Raw genomic sequence first — 15,574 nt, forward strand, 5'->3', positions numbered from 1 at the left:
CTAAGGTGTGATTATAACACGAAAACAACTGAATCATCTATGTTTGGTCGCTAATTTGAGATTTCCTATTTCAGAGTGGAGCAAAAAATTAGCGCTCAACAGGGCTGCTACAACATTACTGAAGCTCAAGCGATCATGACTGAATTGAAAAATATTCAGAAGTCGCTCACCTCAGGGGAGAAGGAGAGGGCGGACCTCATGCAGTCGTTAGCCAAACTCAAGGATGATTTGACGAGACTGCAACTCGGAGACGCGTCACCTGATCTATCAACCCTCTCACTACCCCAGGAGAAACTAAGCACTGCCTCCCAAACTGATCTCTGTGCCGACTTAGTTCCCATTGGCACGAGATTAGCTGAAATGGCGCGAGTCCGGCTACAATATGACGCAGCGCGAAAAAGAATACAACAAATTCAACAACAATTAGCTGACTTAGAAGACAAAGTCCAACCCGGACAAGCAGAATCTGATAAAGATAGATTGCTACTCTTCCAAGAGAAGGAACAACTGCTTAGAGAATTACGGAGTATTACTCCAAGAACGAGATCTAAACAAGAGATGACTGAAATCCAAACGGAATGCAAGAGATTAGAACAAGACCTGAAAAATGCCTTTGAAATGTCCAATAAGTGTATTGCGGATAGATTGAGGCTACATGAAGAGAAGCAACTGTTGCTGCAGCAGTTGAAAGACGCGTTGACGTCGATGACTACCTTAGAAGGGCAGTTGAAGACGCTATCAGCGAGTACACTCTCGGTGTCAAGCAGTTCGAGCTTAGGGTCCCTTTCCACAGCCAGTAGTAAAGGCTCGCTAAGCTCTGGCATTAGTTTTACTGATATTTACGGCGGCCCGCAAATCGCGACGTCTTTCTCAACAGACAAGCCTATCGACATGGTCGATTTGCATCGAAGAGTTGAAAGGTGAGTGCAAAATACTTTTCCCCATTCAAACGTCAACGTAAATTATTATGAACACGTTTAGAGATACATCAAGTAAATTTATGCATCGTTCGGATAGGTTTATGCAAATTTTTCGATTTAGGACCTTTGTGAAGTAGGATTATGATATAAATTCGAACGTGGATATGGTTAACTTTCTTGAATCGATTTTGCTTTCTCAGTCCAAATATTTGCAAGCTCAACCTTAAAAGGACGGAGTGCAATGTCAGAACTTTCTCTAGGATTATGGAACGATTACGTTGCGATTCTTCGCGTGACCTATAATGTTTCGACATACGACTATTGTTTATACAAACACTTGTTGCTTGTAAAAGATCAAAGGTTCATAGTTCGTGAACTTGAATTATCATGACAAGATCTTATTTTGACTCGTTGGGAATTTGTATGTAGTGTTTTTATGTATTCGAAGTTGATTGTCCTCTGTCTGTATAAGTAACCTTATTTATTTTTTATTGAGATGTTTCTTTAGTTTAGTGAGATTATTGAGTATAAAGTTTAACACTATATTCTTTATTTCTACCAATATAAGAGTCTATTTATTTGGGATTAAGACGAAAATTTTAATCAATCTTCACCTCATTTCACCAGGTTACTGCGTGGTTCAAGTTTCAACGCAGACAGCGCGACTCCTGGAGCCAGCAGTTCACCATCGCAGCCGTCCTTATCACCGAGGAGTAGTCTGTCCTCAGCCAGTCCGCCACCACCTCCACCCTCGTACAATCAGGTAATTATAATTTAACATGATCACTCCTAGTATGATTAAAAATATAAACCCACTATATTTTTTTCTGGCTAGTGTTAAATTTGTTTTTATAAAAAGAAACTTAAGTTTGTTTTTATATTGTCATCATGTCTTATGTTTATGTAACTGACATGATCATGAGACATACTTAATTAAATAAAAAAATTCACGGAAATTACTAGAGAAAACTTCAAAAATGAAGAGTCCCTCTGTGACTCGAAACTAGTAGAAGTAGTAGTGTAGTGTCTAGTAGAACTCGAGTTAGTCTGGACCTTATAATAATTGACAAATGATTTATGTCACAAGAGCTACTCATTCGGTGAACACAAGACGTGTTACGTATATCAAAATAACTTTTTAACATCTATTCACACGTCACACGTTACAAATCGATTTTTCTCATCGAAATATTTTTCTCTAACCTCATAGGAAAGCGTGTGTGATCACATTACACACAATTGTACACACTTATCGGTCGCTGTAGTATTTTTACAATTACTTCACTGCACTGTGACCAATGTGTGGTGACGGTTTCTGCGTGCGCGCATGTTATATGAATCTGTGACGTTGAACGTGTTTATTGAAATGTATGGTAGATAATTTTTAGTTATTCGACAAAAACTTGGTGTTAGCAAGTTAAATGTGTATTGACTATATATTCGAGGTTGTATATAGCAATAGGCTCACCCCCTTTTACAAGGGACTTATAACACAAATGGTGTATTATACGGGGAAGTGCAAAAACTCACTTTCTTCCACTTACTCTCAGATATCTCTGATTCTGAATGTCAATCAGTATTATTGAAACGTCTAATTCTTTTTGATTTATTTTACTTTACTATAAGATGATTTATAGCAATTTAAGCAGTAAAGTTGTTTAGTCTAACTAATTAGCTCTCTAACAAACTGATTATTATCTTAATCCAATGGGATTAAGAATGAATGAATGCATTATAGATCAATCAACACATCAAAACATAATTTGTATTCAACAATAACTCAAGCACAGTTTCAATATTTGTTTTAACTCACAAAAATACAAGTCGTAATATTATCAAGTGCTATATCATATTATACGCCCCGGGCCCGCCCGTCTCTTGCTTTCACTTCATAGATAATATACGTGTTTATTTTATTGTCATGAAAGTCAGTCAGCTGATTCATGTACATATGTATATTATGTAATCAGTCATATACATATGTAAGTTTATTTATACCTACGATATGACGATGTATTACTTCTTTATAAGGCTTAAAGTATTTTAAACGTAGGTGTCTAAACAAACATTCTTTTTATATTCGAAGTGGTCAGCCAAAAACGACAGTGGCGCCAACGGATTATAAAGTGAACTATGGATTGAAGTGTTTTGGTGAAAATATTAATTGTATTGTTTTTCTTTTATTTATAGGTGGAAAGACAGAGGCGGCAACAGCGAGAACTAGAAGAGAAGTTAGCAGAAATGAGGATAGGTGTCGCCACTGGACTGAATGAGGTCACAGGTCTTGCTACAAGTAAGTAATATTAATATGAAACATTTATTCTTATGTTAGTTTGTTATTTAGATTCCTTCATGCTTTTATTGACTGCAGCTTAAAATTCACCTGCACCAGTGGCATACTTGGATATAAAAACGTTTGAATATGTAAACACACCTAGTTAATCATCCCTTTAACTACTGCAAGAGTAACACCTAGAATATTCTAAGCATGTTTTAACCAGCTATTTTTGTTCAGTTCCAGTACAGCTGCAGGGTCCCGGGCGGCCGTGTGAGCCACTGTCCCCCATTTCAGAGACGCCCCCGCCACCATCGCCCAGAACTCCCTCGTCTAGTGGTCAGTATCATTAACTGTTTGGTACTTAATGTAGGGGGTTAGACTGACATATGATCCTTTACTTGTAGGATTTAACATTAAAAACAAAAATAAACGTAAGAATATTACGTTGGTCCCACAATATTACAGTAAAGGTATAATAACAAGCGAAATCTACGTTCTAAACTAATGTAGCCTTTTATGGTTTTTATTCAGTAAAAGTCTGGGTGGGAGACGTCATGGGATGATTTTCCCCTTTAAAAAAAACTAACAGGCTTTCAGACTTGTTGAAATGATATCAAATTAATTGGTGTTCAGCTTAAAGCTCTACTAGTTTCAAATCACACCGGGACTCATATTCACAATCAATTAATTGACATAACAGAATTATGACATTAGTTAATATTATTATTCGTTTAATTTCCAGGTACAAACACTAGATCAGTATCAGCGGCAGTGAGCGACGAATCAGTGGCGGGCGACTCTGGGGTCTTTGAGGCTGCGCAGGCGGCGAACGATCCTTCCAACGCAGGTAAACATTGTATTACCTAGCTTATTATATGTGAAATAGGGTTCAATTTGAATTGAAGATAGTGTAAGAGGTGTTTTAATAGGTATTGGGTCAGTAATTTAAACCTTGAGCTTTGTGATATAGAGATTATTATTTGTTTAGATGTTTATAAATTGTAGTGTTATTTATTTTGATAAAAAAATGAAAGTGGTGGACGATTTGTTGAAATCAAAGTTACATATAGTTAGTTATTTAAACCAACGATAATGTTTTTAATGAAAATGTTGTTTTGTTTACAGTGAACAGCGCTCAAATAGAGATTAAGCTGCGCTACTGTGCGGAGAAGAGTACGTTGGAGATAGGAATCCTGCGCGCGCGCAACCTGCACGCGTTGTTCATTGACATCGGCACGCAAGTGTGAGTATACTATCTTATAATTATCTATTTATTTTTAGAAAAGTGGGTGTACGCAGTGGCATTACGTGTCATAATGTGCACCTCTGACTACCCCTTCGGGGATTAAAGGCGTGACGATATTGTTTTTTAGCCGATATTTTATATACCACGACGGTAGTAAAAAATTACACAGCCCACGATTGTAAATGGTTACTGTAGCTTACGAATGCTTGCAACATTTGTGGCATTACATTAATTGAAAATAAATAACGGAAAAAATCAATAATGACATGTACATTTGCAGCGACGTGCGGTGCGCGCTGGTGGTGGGCGGGGGCTGCGGGTCTGCGTGGAGCGGCAGCGGCGCGGCGTGGCGCGGGGGACACCTCGCCCTGCGCCACCACCACCACGTCCCGTTGGCCGGGACCCGGGCACTGCGCGCCGCCACGCTGCAGGTCAACCTCACCGCCGGCACCGAGTGTCTGGTAAGGCTGCTAACTTTTATATTGCATTTTTTTTTATACTATTTCTTCATCTTTCATTTAGTACTAAACTTAGATTCGTGTCTTTAGCAGATCATTCTATTCCAAATTAATTACTTTTTAAGTCAAAACAATGAAATTTAAAGTTTAATAAGATATTTGACAAAAAGGGGAAGTTTATCTGCTGATCACTATATCTACATCATATTGTGAATAATATTACATATTTTGTACATGGATCATCAAAACCGATACATATTTTGGCATTCTGTTATAGTATATAGGTTATCGTTGTTTTTAATTTATATTTACTTTTATTTATTAATACACCATATTGATATTTATTCATTAATAAATCTAATGATGAAAACTAGCCAAATTCGAGTATTCGGCTTTTCAGTCTTGAGTGCCATGTGAATACCCCACTGGGCGAGAGCGATTAACTTCTGACTTCATATCCCCCTTACCCTACAACATGCTACCCTTCCCCTAAGCGTACTAACCTTACCCCTTACCCCACAGGGGTGTGCACAAGTGAGTCTGGCAGACTTCGAGCCCGATACAGTGTCCCAGAAATGGTACAACGTGCTCAGCTTCAGATGTATGAGGCGGGATGAGAGCTCGGACGAGTCCACTGTCATCTCGTCGCAAACATCCACATTGACGAGGAATAGAGGTAAGGAGCCATACCAACGTAGCTAAAAATATGTAATTTTTAACGTATGTAGTTTTAAAATATATAGTTTTCCATCAATGATATTCATTGGTACACAAAATTTAGCACTGGCGGAAACGGAATTAGTTAAGCTATGTTTTTTTTTTATATGGAAAGATGCGTGCTATGGACGTGTGCTATGGATCATACTCCAGTTTATTTCGGGTCTGGGTGTCATGTGCTCTGAAATCGTATGTTTGTAATTGTAATTTCTGTGTGGGCGTGGCTGTAATCCAAGTGTGGGGCAACAACTTAAAAAAAAGTAAAAAAAGAACTTAATACTTTATACATTTTCTCTTCGTAATAAAATAGTTTTGCTTTTCAAATGAAACAAAATTATTTGTTTATGTTTTAGGACCAGAGAGTATGACGGGTGCGGAATGCAACGTTGACTGCGGGGACATTTCAGCATCGGAGGACGAGGAGTCTAGAGAGCCACTTAATCAGGTATGTATCATCTAAATGCAGTCTCCTACAAACTATTTCAATCCGTATTTAAATATTTTTGTAGTTGTCATGTTGGTAAACACAACATTGGTATGAAATATTTTTGATTCGTTCGTAGATTTTGACTAGTAACGTCGAACTTACAATCACACAACTTATATGCACCAGGTTTGCTTCTAAACACTTTGCCTCGCATTTGTCGTAAAGGTAAACACACCGTACGTTAAGCCTTTAACTGCCATCAGAAAAGTGTTGAAGGCAAATCCTCTACTAACGGAGGTCACCGGTGACCTACGTGGCAGTTAACGTGTTAAATAATTTTGTTTTACCAATAAAACATTTTCTCATTGTTTTTACAGATAGTGGAAGAGGATTCATTAGAGGATTACATTCCTGAGGAGGAGCTTGCTTTGGAAGAGGAGTATCTTCACCCCACCACGGCGGAGAAGGAAACCAACACTGAGTGTAACTTCTGTCCCGAAGGAGCTAGGCAGTTGCATAGGAGGTATGTAACAAAACTATACAAAATAAAAAATATACTAAAATCTGTTTGTCCATCAGACCTTTAATTAGGGTTAATATTTCTGCAGTATTCACTCACATAATAATTTCGCAATTTTTATTTCGACTGCTCGAAATCGTTCGGGTCAACTTGACCACTTTCGAGTGTGAACGAAAGTGTTATGTGAGTGAAACTGTGTTAGTAAATAATTATGGTATACTGTTGTGTAGAGGTGAAAGGATAATTAACTTTATTGGTGGTAGATTTTTTTTTATAAAATGGTGGATTTTAGTTGGGCAGAATAAAATGGTGGCTAATGTAACTCTTAATTTTTTTAAGTTTGATCTTTTGATTTGACAAAGTATATTTATATAATATTATAACTTTCGTGAGACATACTAAATTATATATTTACAAAAAGATAATGTTTGATAAGTCTCTACAATTTTGCCCATACTCGCCAGAAGATTTTCTTAAAACAACAAGCGATGCAAACAATTATCGCTATTGTTATTAACTATCTAAACTTGCTGTACATTGCCATTATCGTGGTAACTGTTACTTTTATTCTATCAAAGTCCAACTATCTATAACAGTATACTTAGTACGAGTTTGTTTTACGTTTAACGAGATCGAAATGAGAGCGTGTTCGGCGCTCTGATTGGTTAGTTCATTCGCACCGACCAATCAGAGCGCCGAACGCGCTCTCGTTTCGTTTTCGTTCAACGTAGGGCGAACTTGTACTAAGGGTACAGGGGACGACTACTCTAACTCAATGAACGAACGAAAAAACTTCGCAGATTGCATACCACAATTTTATTTAACTTTCGTGAACAAAACAAAAATGAACGAATTAAATGAAGATAAATAAATAAGTTTTGATATGAAATAAAAAATTAATCGTAAAAGTTCGCAATTAATACAATTGTAGTACGCAATCTGCGAAGTGTTTCCGTTCGTTCGTTGAATTATTTTTGCAGATAGGTATAGGGCCATAGTATCTATTACCCCTCTTCTGTCCCTATTAGTTTTACTGTAGGCCCCCTAGATCTAAGGGTATTTATATAATTAAATAGGTCCAAAAGTATACAATAACATTGTACATAGTCCCCCTAAGCTTACTAACGTCGGTGTCGGGCTACATGATTCCGTTTTCCTCCCAGATGTATATTGAAGCGTCGCGCGGCGGACGGCCGGCCCCAGCTCGCGCCGCTAGAGCATTAGCTATACACACACTTGTACATACTTGTATATATAGGTATGTTTACATTGTGTCGCCTTTCCTATGTGTTCTGTCTTGAAACACTAGGTTTGTGTTGGTTTGCGTGGAACTTTTGAGTTAGATGGACTAGTTTTGTGGTTGAACGGAGCTGGTAGCATGATTATACATTTGAAGACAACATCAAGTTATTCCTTTAAATTAAACACATGTTGTAGAAAGTGCTTTTTTTTTAAACACGCAAGTGAAAAATAAAACATAATATAGTTGAAAACTTAAATAAACGGAACATTATAATCCTTGGGGAAATAAAAATTTAAAGTTTGGAAGAATTTTATGTAGTAATTGTTAAAATCTAGTCGGTTTAACTCAAAAATATATCTATAAGTTACCGTAAACCAATATAAAACCAACAACACAGCTAGTATTGGGTTGTTTTATACACAACAAGTGAATGGGTGATGTACTCAATTATTTTAAGTTATTAATTTAAAACGTAACATAATTATTGTGAGTTAAATTATGATCAGTTGCTTGAAATAATTATTTCGTTACTCATTATAATTATTTGAACAAACATAATTATTATTAATTATTTATGTTTATTTTATGGTTTTGTGTGGAATATGTATTTATTTATGTTTATATATTGGGTATATCACCCTAGCATGTTTATATGGTTGTTTTAAACACACACACACACACACACACAAATGTTATGTGCATGGAAAAGCATGATATGTGGCACAATGTGGATGTATCTTTTATGTTTTAATGAGCATTGTTTTATTCAAGTTAAATATGGAGGGATTTAAAGTAAATTTATCTTGAGCTGATCTGTCTTGGTCCGGAGTTGCAGACTACCAAGCGGGTTTACCGTGGCTCCGGCTCGAAAAGCAGGAGTAGGGACGGGGTGGTTTTTAGTCAGTAAGAGTCTGATACTTCCTCTTGCCTCACTCAAGGCGGGAGAAGTCATTGGATGATTTTCCTCCCTTAAAATACTTCTGTAGTATTTTATGGAGTTTTAGACATAATATAGTAAAGTTGAAGGATATAAAGTGAATGGAATAAATTGATTTGCTATCATCTGTACAACATTATAAGGTTTAAAACACTTTAGCACTCACCACTTAAGTTACTCTTGAATAAAACAATGCTCTGCACGTATTAATACACATTTAATCCGTAATATTTTCTACAAATATTTGTTATTTTCTTGTAGGAAAAGCCAGCAAGTAAACGCCAGCCTCGCCGAGCCCCTCGCCACCATCAAGAGGTCCCAAACGTTCTCGCCACAACCACAGAGTGTCGCCAAAGCACAGTACATCTGCAGGTCAGTTGATTTTTAATTTTACAAAGTCTTATAAAGTATGGATAATCCTATTGTAATCACATCAGCTTAAATACATGGATATCTATTTGGGTAGTTTCGCCAGTCAAAAATAAATTATTTTCGCTTTTCAATGCAATAAAAAATTCAAATATATCAAAGTTCTATTTATATTATAGTATCGATTTTTTCTAGCTAGTTCGCTAGAAATAATTCAGATTTTTAGCGTAAAATTCTGATGACGTCATAACGCACTATTTCATTCAAAATTCATAGAAAATATAGTTTTTGACGTAAAAAGTATTGAATGAATAGCCTATTGTGTCTTACTGTTGATATAAAATTTAAAAAAATACACTGATTTAAAAGTTTACCACTGTACAAGTTCTTGATGAATTAGTTTAAATTGTGTAATATGTAATAGAGATTGGTTAGTACCAAGCTTAAAAACTGAATAAGTAACATTTACAGTACTGGGAGCTAAAGCTCTCTATATATTTTTTTTGTATTTTTTTACTATGTTTATAAATTATGTGACAGTTTTATTAAAAGTTACGTTTGTCCTCAGACTGAACCGCTCGGAGTCGGACTCATCAATGGCAGCGTACGCGCGCCGCACGACGAGCCACGCGCCGCCGCCCGCCGGGATACCCTTCGACAGGAGTGTCCGGGAGAGACGGTCGCTCAGGTAACTTATTATTATTAAATCTTTGGTTAGTAAAAACTAAATTCAAATATAGTAAAAACTAAGCTTTTATCTAAGTTCAAAGCAAAATAAAAGCAAAGCAAAATCAAAATTATTTATCCTTCGGTCGTTGTTTACTTGTGCCATTTACTTTCAACCAAGTGTAAAATTTTAGTTATTCAACAAATCAGATGAATCTGTACTGCTTAGGTTGTCTCAAATGACCTTTTTTTATATCTGATTTAATTTGGGTGAGAACGGTTACTTGAGTTTTTACCACTAGTGTGGACTTTCTTACCGAAAACCAAAGTTTAGTCCTATACCTTTATATATTATGATTTTAAAACATATCTCTCTTTTCTGTTGTATCTAGATGGGGTAGATCCGGGTCGTGTATGCGCGGCGTGCGCGGCGGTCGCGGTGTGGGCGCGCTGGGCGCGGCGCGCACGTCGCTGGACCTCGCGCTCGACCTGCGCGCGCAGCACTCGCGTCTGCACCATCTGCGGACCGACATCGCCAACCTTACTGCGCTCAAGAAGAGGTAAATTCACCTATGACATTTATATAAAACTTTGTTTTTTAACTAACTATCTAAAAGAATATCAATTTCTTGATCTGAAGTTCAATATCTTATACAATATATTTTATAACTCCGACGTCTATTTAAAATCGACAAACGATATCGTGATTCTATAAAGTGATTTTATCAAAAATGATACATTCTATTTAAAGCTATTATAACTACTAAAAACTAAAATTCTAAAAAAAAACATATTTTAAGACCAAGTCTATACTAGCTTATAGCCATAGTCAGAGAAAACTCGCATTTATTCCTCAAAAACTAATAACCACCTTCCACTCCAGGTTAGAAGAAGCCTGGAACCGCGGCGACCCGGCTGTAGCTGCCTGGGTAGCTGAGGACGAGACCCTACGTCGCCTGGTCAGTCCTGGGGACCAACCGGCAGACAGAGCATCAAGGCTGCTCAGTAGGACCTGTCGGGAGATCTACCGTCTGAGGAAGTCGAGGCAGGGAGGCAGGAAACCTGACCTTGTCACTTTCAAGTGAGTATTGGTGTTTTAAGCTAGGTGACTATAAATAGTAGAACTTGCTAGTAATATTCTTCTTAATAATCCAAAGATGTACGGTACTGGTTTTAATTGGAGATTAGCTTCCATTGCAGTTTCAGTGACTGTCTTTTGCCAATCTTATAAAAACTTTGTTATTAGAACTTATGACGGGATATTTACCATGTTTATTCACTTTGGTGAGTTTCCCATATTTCGGCACTGTTGAAAGCCATGATCACGGATTAACCAAAAAAAAACTTATAAAATCTTTGTCTTGTTATATCGTAAATGTACTTCAAGACTGGTTGCACCACTTTTGATTAAGTTTCTGTTAGCTTAACTAAGACATTTTATATCAAAGATATGTTAAATTTATCTTCCAATTAGACTAATTGATTACTAGTCATAACCATGCACCCATAATAACCAAACTTACCCTTCCTCCCGCAGAGAAAAGATGGCATTCTTCACTCGCACCAAAACCACGATCCCGCTCCTACCCGGAGAAGACGGTGACGAGATTCCATCAGAAGACGACTGGGAAGAAGATTTAGAAGAACGGCGAACTCCTGACGGTAGGTCTTCTAAGACATCTTACGAGCTCCGACGCGACCAGCCAGCTACACAAGACCCGCCGGAGGTCGTGGAGTGCAAGAACCCTTGCTTGAACCTCGAGGGTCAAGAGGCAAAGAACGACACTAAGACTGATGAGGTGAGGTATGAGTTTGTTGTGGACAGAGTGCTCGGGGTACAGGTTTGAAAGGAGGGGCCGTTACTGCGGTTGGTTTGAGCTGCGCAGGAGTTGCGGTGGGTGTAATTCAAAAGATGGTCAAAAATGTGTTATGATGTGGTGTAGTTGTTCGTGATTTTGATGATAACTGTTTCGGTTCTGGAGTGGATGTCGCGTCGCAACTCCTGCGCAGCTTTACACCAACCGTTGCAAACAGCTCTAGTATGGCCTATGGCAAAACGTGGCACCATAAAAAATTGCAAATATACAATATTAAAATATTACTGTGATCTTTATTGCCTATTGAGATTTTCTGGATCGAAGACTGAGCAAGAACTTATATATATGTGTTATTGGTTATATTATATATATCCGGACTCTAATACATGTACGTATGTGTGCAAATAGAGTGCCATAAAATTAAGATTACAATATTGAATCTTATACATTTTTATACCGCTTATGTATTGTATTTTATGTACAAAGTAAAGAACAAAATTTTGAATGTTATAAACTCATGAAAATAGGTACGATTTGATACAATCCCGTCCATATATAGATATAATATGTATTTAGTGAATATAATTACATTCATACTGATATTATAATGTGTAGACAAGTTTGAAGTTGCTGTTCAGTGGTTAAATTGTGCCTTTTGATTGTTGGTGCCTGATTAATAAAAGCCTGCGATTGTGCCATAACGGCATGCCAGAGGGGTATATAGGTACAAAGTAGTTGTATGATGAGTCACAAAATGTATGCCAAACATATTTTTTTATTGTAATTAGAACATAATGTGGGTTTACGGTCACTTTGTAAATAAAAATACGTAAAATTGCTGACCCACCGACTAAGTTCATCTGTAGATAAAATAAAAAATGAATAAAATGAAAACTCAAATAAATAATTTTTGCAAAAACATTAAAATTGTTTCTCAAATTCCTTTTAATTATTCGATTGAATAAATGTCAACTACTAAAGTATTTCATTTTAATTTTTGCAAAAGTTATATTCTGGTTTAGGGTTCCCTCCACCGAATAAATAGGACTTCGAAAGCCAAAAAGCAAGCTTTGTATATAAGGCTTATAATACGTGGAGTACTTGCCCTACACAATATTTCAAACTCCGACATAGACAGCCTATAATAGAAATTACAAACATAATTTTAATACAAAAACAATAAATAATGTGTTCACAAAATATTCATCATAATTATTCGACAAAGTTGTATTGACGTGCCTATCAGAATTATGAATAATTATTCAATTAATTGTATAATTATCTAGGTCTCATGTTATATGTACCCGGGCACATTGACGTTACATTACAAACGTGCAATATACAACGTAATTTCAATAGAAATATTTTATGTCATGTGTGTTAACAGATCTGAGTTTGTACTGAACATTTTTTGTCTCACTCATTATCATTCTTATGTTTAGAATAGACAACCTTTCATTATAAACGTTACTTTTTGGGCTAACTCCCCAAAAATACCTTTCTATGCATTTGTCAGCCAAATTCATCAGTAAAGGAAAACCCTCTAACGTTTATAATAAAAGAATTATTATGTAGTACTTTGTTAACAGAAATAAATAAATGAATTTAATGAAATTACATTTTTTGGCAAAAACTTTTAAATGAAAACACAACAAAAAATCGTTTGGTTTTTTAAATGAGTTCATTTATTTTTGTTGACAATAATTGTTAAACTAAGCACTACTTGTACATTTTGTACATATCATAATTTAATATTATTATTATTTTAGTTGAATAAATCTTTGTAAATAATCTGAATAAAAAGATACGTTTTAATAAAAGAATTTGCATATCTGAATTTTGACTTTATAATTATTTTCTAATTAATTATTTAGCAATATTAGTCGTATAACAAGTTTAAGTATTGTTATATAACAAGAATACAATAGTCTCCTAGTTCTATTTTACGTAATGTTACATTTTTGTAAAAAATGTATATTTTTATTATAATTATTTACTTGGAGTTTTTATACATAGTGTAATTGTTACTGAGGTGAATTTGGATTTGCCAAATTAATATAAGCCTTGTTTTAATTCTTCCATTAAAATAAAGGGGTCATTATATTTTGTAAAAATGCCAATACAATTCATACAAATGAAAATAAAAATTATAAATTAAACTTTCTGTTTGATTTTCCTCCTAAATTACCTAGAACATACTTCAAAACTAAAAAGCTAACTAATTCATTACTCTTTTCATATGTTTGATAATGTTTTGGTTCAAAAAAAATATTTCTGAATTATTTTTACCGAAAACATCACTATTTTTCAATATTTTCAATTTGGGGTTCAACGCTCCATATTTTTTGTCGATAAAATTAGATGTAGTACTCAGCTTTAACGGGTTAGAAGTCCTACCCCTATCACATTGTATAAATTACCTTCATTCATATAGAAGTGGTAACTAAACATTGGAAGTAAGGTCTATAATAAAGTAACAACGGTGGATGAGAGAGGACACCAGTGCCCTTTTTGCTGTTTAGCTGGCAAGTATTATATAGATACTGTTGACTTCATAGTTCGATTGGTGAGTCCAGCAAATAAAGTGGAGTTCTCGAATATCATACTTTTTGATCATAGAATCATAGCAGGGTAAGGGTGGTTTTCTTAGAGTCCTTAGATATATGCTATGTAGCTATGCTATGAATATGTTATAGCTAAGCTGTGAAACTATGTAGTGGGAGGAAGATTGAGTATGGTGTATCTTCTCATATAAAAAACATAGCTGAGTTCGTGTACCATAGAATATGATTGGTGGAAGTCAAACGCATCCTCAGCAACGTACCTACCATAGCACATCTCTGATCGAAAAGCAGAACTAAAATTGTACTAAGTGAACAGCTCCATAATAAATGACGTACTCTAAAACATATACAGTGAAAAGTATATGTCACATACTACAACACGTACACCTCTGCTTACCCTACCAGGCAACAAAAGCCGTAAGCAATTTTACCGATGTTAAACTTACATGACCTCACTAAAAGATCAATCAGAGATAGTAACTGACATAATTTGCTGTGCAAACATTAGCTCCGCATGCAACTATGTATACTAAAGAGTGGCTAATTGCAGTCGATTCTGTCCTACCATGCAATTTTATAAAGCCAATCGTCATTAGCTAGGTGATTATAAAGCTGTTATTTTACCACGAGGCTTGGTAATATGTTTGCTGACTGATGGCTTGGATTCTCGAATCTATCTTTTTTATGGTATAAGCCCATAAACGAGCAGATGGTAGATTGGGAAGGGGGTAATTGGGCCTCCGGTAACCTCACTCACACAGTGAAACACAACGCAAGCGTTGTTCCACGTCGGTTTTCTGTGAGGCCGTGGTATCACTCTGGTCGAGCCGGCCTATTCATGCCGAAGCATGGCTCTCCCTTACTTAAAATTTACATTACTTTTATTTAGAGACCCTACAAGCCATGTGACATACTTTGGTATTACAACGTTTTCTCTACAAACTAAAGGAATGTTTGAAATTTTTAAACAGCTTGGTACTAAATTGAATAAGCGCTTGATATATCACAAATGACTAAATCTATCCGTTACATTAGTTTAAGTAGCGAAATGCACAGTGCATTTGTATACAAATCTCACACTACCCCAATCGAGGAATAATAGGCGTGATGGTTTATACATAATCAACATACCTATAAACCAATTTCCAAACTCCCATTAAAAGTCAACTTTTCGATTACACCTACAAAAAGTATCAAAAACTCCACACAAAATGACCGATAAGGGCCAAGATTTGAGAATCACGAATTATAATAAAGAAGGGAATTAATTATAGGGCCTTAAGTGTAAGTATAGCACGCGTATATATAAAAGTACGTAGGGACGTTAGTACGTAGCTACGGGTCAGTTCTTTACACGCAAACTACCAATCCTGCAATCTCGACTCACAATCGCTTAGATTACATTTGAAATA

The 15,574-nt window shown here is 36.0% G+C and overlaps 1 protein-coding gene across 5 annotated transcripts in view; it reads left to right on the forward strand.

Moving 5' to 3' along the window:
* Positions 1-13,757, forward strand: part of LOC118271277 (protein kibra) — a 61,742-nt gene extending 47,985 nt beyond the window's left edge. For 3 of the 5 annotated variants that reach the window (XM_050696086.1, XM_050696085.1, XM_050696084.1), the window contains 15 exons: positions 75-920; positions 1,548-1,683; positions 3,111-3,213; positions 3,436-3,534; positions 3,941-4,045; positions 4,324-4,441; positions 4,725-4,905; positions 5,425-5,578; positions 5,973-6,064; positions 6,424-6,569; positions 9,008-9,118; positions 9,684-9,803; positions 10,174-10,341; positions 10,665-10,862; positions 11,319-13,757. In XM_050696086.1, the coding sequence (XP_050552043.1) occupies positions 75-920; positions 1,548-1,683; positions 3,111-3,213; positions 3,436-3,534; positions 3,941-4,045; positions 4,324-4,441; positions 4,725-4,905; positions 5,425-5,578; positions 5,973-6,064; positions 6,424-6,569; positions 9,008-9,118; positions 9,684-9,803; positions 10,174-10,341; positions 10,665-10,862; positions 11,319-11,628 (2,887 nt within the window). In that variant the 3' untranslated portion in view covers positions 11,629-13,757. Of the gene's footprint in view, positions 1-74; positions 921-1,547; positions 1,684-3,110; positions 3,214-3,435; positions 3,535-3,940; positions 4,046-4,323; positions 4,442-4,724; positions 4,906-5,424; positions 5,579-5,972; positions 6,065-6,423; positions 6,570-7,729; positions 7,826-9,007; positions 9,119-9,683; positions 9,804-10,173; positions 10,342-10,664; positions 10,863-11,318 lie in introns of those variants that run through there. The other 2 variants (XM_050696087.1, XM_050696088.1) reach the window with 2 other exon arrangements.
* The last annotated feature ends 1,817 nt before the right edge of the window (positions 13,758-15,574 follow it).

This window comes from Spodoptera frugiperda, chromosome 9 (genome assembly GCF_023101765.2).
Source record: "Spodoptera frugiperda isolate SF20-4 chromosome 9, AGI-APGP_CSIRO_Sfru_2.0, whole genome shotgun sequence".
NCBI lineage: Eukaryota > Metazoa > Arthropoda > Insecta > Lepidoptera > Noctuidae > Spodoptera > Spodoptera frugiperda.